The sequence below is a fragment of the Pteropus alecto genome, unplaced genomic scaffold, assembly GCF_000325575.1.
Source record: "Pteropus alecto unplaced genomic scaffold, ASM32557v1 scaffold7, whole genome shotgun sequence".
In the NCBI taxonomy this organism is placed as follows: domain Eukaryota; kingdom Metazoa; phylum Chordata; class Mammalia; order Chiroptera; family Pteropodidae; genus Pteropus; species Pteropus alecto.
In genome coordinates, this window is record NW_006494614.1 from 44,224,264 (window position 1) to 44,229,915 (window position 5,652).

Sequence of the window (5,652 nt, forward strand, 5' to 3'; positions counted from 1 at the left end):
TCCTCACTCTGGTAGCATCTCTTTGGGACGAGAGGAAGCAAAACCAGAAAGGACTTCTGGAGAATTATCAGATCACATTTTAAACTTTTTTTTTTCCTAACGACCAAAGATCACATATGCTCAATTTGGAAAACTTAGCCCAGAAAAGCACAAAGTATAAACCCCACATCACCTGTAATCTTGCCATCCAAAATATTTTGATGCCCGTCATTATTACGTTTAGATTGATTTTTTTTCTCATGTATGTTGTATATACCAACTTTTATAGCTGCCTTTTCCCCTTAAGTAATACATCAAGGACACTTTCTCATGTCATTAGATCAAGCTAACACTGTGAAACTCCTTCTTGGGCCAATAGGTAGACACTCCAGCAGTGAAGTCACTCAATCTCACGAAGCCCTTTCACCAGGCGCCTGAATCCCTGCACGAAAGGCCCCAGCTTCTCTCTAACAAAAGGTAAGGAGAGAACTCTGCAGACAGGCTGAGAGTACCCAGAAAAGGCTTCCTACCTGTCCTCAACCCATTCTTGCTGCTCTAAACATCTCTCTATAGGCTGCATGATTCAGGAGGATCAATCACTTTTAATGTTAAATTGGTCATAGATACCCAGGCCAGTGGCTTTCTGGCTTGTTTGAGCACATCCCCTTCAGCCCTTCCCCTTTAATCTGACAGCCAGTAGACGGTGTGCCATGGCAACAAGAGACAAGAGGTTCGATGTGCAAGCCCTGGTCCTGAGCCCTGAGCAGGAAGAAGGGGGCTGGCAGTAGAGGAGAGGGCAGAGTAGCGTGGGAGAGGGGAAACGGGGAGATGTTGGTGCTCATGCAGAGGGTAGTCAGCCTGCCAGGATACAGGAGAGCGTTGGTAAAAGACTGCCTTATCACAGATTCAGGAGAGATGTGAGCAGCGCCCCCTGAGGACAGCCCTGAGCCAGTTTTCTAACGATGGCATGATCCAACAGGGCCTCTCCTCACACAGAGGGCACCTTTTGAAGGCAGATTCTTTCTCATGCCATGCATGTTGTTATCTCTTTCCAACCAGACAACAACTCCACCACCAAGGAGTGATCCGTTGACTGAGTTTAAAAAGGAGCTGAGATCTCTCGTTGAAAATGTGAAACAGAACTTTTTAAAAAGCAGTTGGGTGGTGGGGGCGGGGGGGTCTTGTCAGAGAGTATCCTTGATATGATGTGATGAGAATGCCACTTTACCTCTGTGGTCTTCTTCTGAAAAACCCATAACCCCAGTTAAATCATCATTGAGGGACATTCTACAAAATACCTGACAGGATTCCTCAAAACTGTCAAGGTCATCAAAAACAGGAAAGTCTGAGAAACTACCACAAATAAGAAGAGCCTAAGGAGATACTATAACAAAATGTGATGTGCTGTCCTGGATAGACTCCTGGATCAAAAAAGTACATTCGGTACAAACTAAGAAAATTTGAATGAAGTTTGGACTTTAGTTAATAATAATGGATGAGAATAGGTTCGTTAGTTGAAACAAATGTGTCATACTAATATAAGATTGTATAACAAGGGAAACTAGTGATGGGGTACACTGAAACTATTTGTACTATCTATGCCACTTTTCTGTAATATAAAACTATTCTTTAAAAAAAAAAAAACCCTGGACTTCTCCACATACCCCAAACTGGCCCTCAGTGTCAGTACATCCGCTTTATCCTAGTTTTAGAAAACATCTCCTGTGTGAGCCCCCAAGCCCAGGGTCAACAACTGTCAAATACGTTCTGTTTGGCTATCCTGCTGTTTTAAAAGGCAGTGTAAATCCATAAAAGAAAAATTGATAAGTTTGACTTTATTAAAATTAATGCTGCTCTGTGAAAGACACTGTTAAGAGAATGAAGAAGCAAGCCATGGACTGGGAGAAGATATTTGCAAACCATATCTGATAAAAGATTTGTATCCAAAATATACAAAAAACTCTTATAATTCAACAACAATTTTTAAACGGGCAAAAGAGCTGAACGGCCACCTCACCAAAGAAGACATGCAGATGGCAGATTAGTGTACAATAAGATGCTCAATATCATAAGCCATTAAGGAAACGCAAATTAAAACAACAGTGACATACCATGACACACCTATTAGAATGGCTAAAATCCAAAAGCATGACACCACCAACGCTGGCGAGGATGCGGAGCAACAGAAACTCTCATTCATTGCTGGTAGGAATGCAGAATGGTACAGCCGCCTTAGAAGACAGTTTGACAGTTTCTTATAAAACTAATCACGCCCTTTCCATAACATCCAGCAACCACACTCCTTGGTATTTACCCAAAGGAATTAAAAACTTATGTCTGCACAAAAACCTGCCCATGGATGTTTACAGCAGCTTTATTCATAACCGCCAAAACTGGAAGCAACCAAGATGTTCTTCAAAAGACGAATGGAAAAATAAACTATGGTTCATCCAGACAATGGAATGTTATCAGCACTAAAAGGAAATGAGCTATCAAGCCATGAAAAGACGTGGAGGAAACTTAAATGCATGTTACTAAGTGAAAGGCTACCTACTATATGACTCCAACTATGACCTTCTGGAAAAAGCAAGACTTTGGAGACAGTAAAAAGATTGCTGGCTGCTGCGGGGAGAAGGGAGGGTGGAAAGGATGAATGAGGGGACACAGGAGATTTTTAAGTCAATGAAACAATGCTGTAGGATACTTTAATAGTAGATATATGATACTGTGCAGTTGTCAAAACCCATAGAATATACAACAGAAAGAGCAAGTCCCCATGTAAGCTATGGACTTCACTTAATAATAATGTATTAACATCAGTTCATCAGTTATAACAAATATACCACACCAATGCAAGATGTTAATGATAGAGGAAACACCAACGGGTGGGGGATACAATGGAAGGCTCTGTACTATCCACTCAATTTTCTATAAACCTAAAACTTCTCTAAAAAATAAGCCATTAATTTAAAAAAAAAAAGAAAATGGAAAGCAGCGTAAGTAGACAGTTACACTGCTCTATGGCACTACAGGCAGCTCAGCACTAGTGTCCTACACAGACCCTCTCCGTGCTTTCGCTTGGGTACCTGCCAACCTCTGGGGCACTTGAGTGTTCAACCCTTGTATACCTTCCTCCTTCCTCACACAGGGCCCCCTCCCTGAAACCCCGGGACTCCACAGCGCATGTTTGAAAAACACTGATCCAGGCCAGCCAAGAGCACAGAGCTTCCTCGAGTCTGGCTCCATTCTGAGCCTCTCGTGTGTCTGCCACATGTGAATAAACTCTCCTCCCAGTTGTGAAGCTCAGAACCCCTGGTTATTTCTCCAGCTTGTTTCTGAACTCTACTATAGCTCCTACTGGTATAAATATCCTGCCCAACAAATAGGAAGCCCCATCTCTAACTTTTATTTTACTTCAAGGATAATTTTCTCTCTCTCTCTCTCTCTCTCTCTCTCTCTCTCTCTCTCTCTCTCTCACACACACACACACACACACACCTCTCTCTCTCTATGTGTGTGTGAGATGGCTGGGGGTATCAAGAAAGGCCCAGTAAACACAGCCCAGGGCTATTAGGTAGAAACAGACTACACCTGCCAAGTGAAGTTCAGACCTTGAATTTCAAAGGTGCATATCAGATCACCCATAGGAGTTTTTCCTCAAATATTACTACTAGAACTCTACCCAAGCCCCTTTGATGACTGCTGGGAAGAGAGTCTTTGGGGAGATGGTTCTCAGGTGGGCCCTGGAGCCCTGTCATCTGTGTGGCAGCTAGTATTATGGTCAGATTTCTCCCTCAGCAGAGAAAACCAAGTGTCCTGAAACCAAGTGTTAAGATACCTCGACTGTGAGTGGTTGGCACCCCAAATTCCCTCTCACACAGTAGTTTGGATACCAAAAATTACGGGTGGAAAGTGCTGAGACAGGATCAGAACCCAGGCCGGCCAGTGTCTGGAAGAGTGATGACGAGGTTTTGTTTGCTCCATCTTTTGCGAAAGTCTAAACTGAAGGGACTCCACCCCACTCCTCATGTCAAGTTCCTTTAACATAAATGACTGCCCTTTTGGGCACATGTATGTTCTGTTGTTTAGTAGGCGGTGGCATTTTCCCACCCATATTCTGTACTATTTCATACAAACGTGCTTTCTTTATATTCTGCCAAATGCCAGGTCCTCCTGCTCAAGGCCTTCACTCTGTCAATGTGTCCATGGTCTGATTTTCTCAAGGAGCCAGGATTTTTAAAATGGAAATCTGTGCTTCCTTCGAAGGCCAGCCTCTGACTGGAAAACCAGAACTCCCTCCCTGTTGTTGGCCCCACCATTTCAGCTGGGAAACCCTGGAATTAGTCCCCTCATTTTACTAATGATTTCTTTCTTTTTTTTCTTTCGTCTCCCTCCATGTGCTGCTTTGTCCTCCTCTCACGCTATCAGCCAAGGCTGCCGCTCCTTATTGCTTGTCCATTCGTCCACTCTGCTGCCAGCCTTTACCTGCCAGCATCTCTAAGAGAGTGCCCACCATAGACTAGGTCTAAGAACTAGTCACTGGGCAGGGCCTCCTAGGTTCTCCTTGTAAAACCCACCATTAGAATCATGCTCCTCCTCCAGCATCCTCTTTGTCTGAGAAGTAGGGCCTACACTGGCTTTGGCGCTCTTGGACATTCCTTAGGTATTCCAGGTGTGCTTGGCAAGAGGTCTTTAAATCTGAAGTCCAGAACCTTGGATATCAAGAAGTGCATCAGACCACCATTGGTTGACTCCAAGGAGTCCCCTCAGTTTAGACTTTCACAAAAGATGGAGCAAACAAAACCTCGTCTTCACTCTTCCAAGCAGTGGGCCCTTGGGCAAGTCAGTTTCCCACTTTGATATTCCCTCATCTCTTTTGTAAGATGCATCAAGTTTCCTCAGATGCTATTATTCTATGAGCAGATAAATGTTCCAGTGCCATTGAGGAGCTGCTGGAGGGAGAGAGCAAGAGTCTGGCTGACTCTTTCTACCTGAGCTCCGCTGTGGCTGCTCTTGATGGACTCACTGCTGCCAGGGGCTGGTCCTCTGCGTCTCAGGTTTATCACTTCCTCAAGGATGCTCATACTCAATTTACAACACCAGGAGGTCTCATTATTATTAACATTGTTTATTAATCCTTATTAAGAAAGATAATTAATTCTGATGGCTGATATGTTCTGTCTCTAGAATGTCAACATGAGAAATGAATTCAGTGTCAAAGGCCGATTGGTCAGGAGAGAGGCTAAAGTAATTTGTAACATGATCCTGGTGGTTCAGAAACCAAGCTATGGCATTCAGTGGCACTGGAGCAACTTTAGGATCAGAGGAGTCATTTCAGGAGCCCCAAACCTTCACATTGTGCCATCCTCCTACATGAGCTGTTTTTGAGGCAGCAAGGTGGGCAGCTGGGCCTCTGCAGAGGGTGCCGTATCGCCCATCTGCCATGGTGCGATCTGCATCCCTTCTGCCCTGCCATGTCCATCTCTGCTCCTCTTCCATTTATTTCCAACCTTCACAGGTGTTTGGCACCTGTGAACACTCCCAGGAATCTTAGAAAAGGCTCCCCTGGGGAACTGTTGAGTTAATGACACACTTGTGTGCTAATGACTTGATTTTGTAAAGTTTGCTGCAGCTTCCAAACTGACCTGGACCTTATGTAATCAAAGTATATAC

At 44.0% G+C, this 5,652-nt stretch overlaps 1 protein-coding gene across 4 annotated transcripts in view; it reads left to right on the forward strand.

Moving 5' to 3' along the window:
- KIF6 (kinesin family member 6) overlaps nucleotides 1-5,652 on the forward strand; it is a 369,189-nt gene that overhangs the window by 344,659 nt on the left and 18,878 nt on the right. For all 4 annotated transcript variants that reach the window (XM_006926847.3, XM_025042753.1, XM_025042754.1 and 1 more), the window contains one exon: nucleotides 359-456. In XM_006926847.3, the coding sequence (XP_006926909.2) occupies nucleotides 359-456 (98 nt within the window). The remainder of the gene's footprint in view (nucleotides 1-358; nucleotides 457-5,652) is intronic.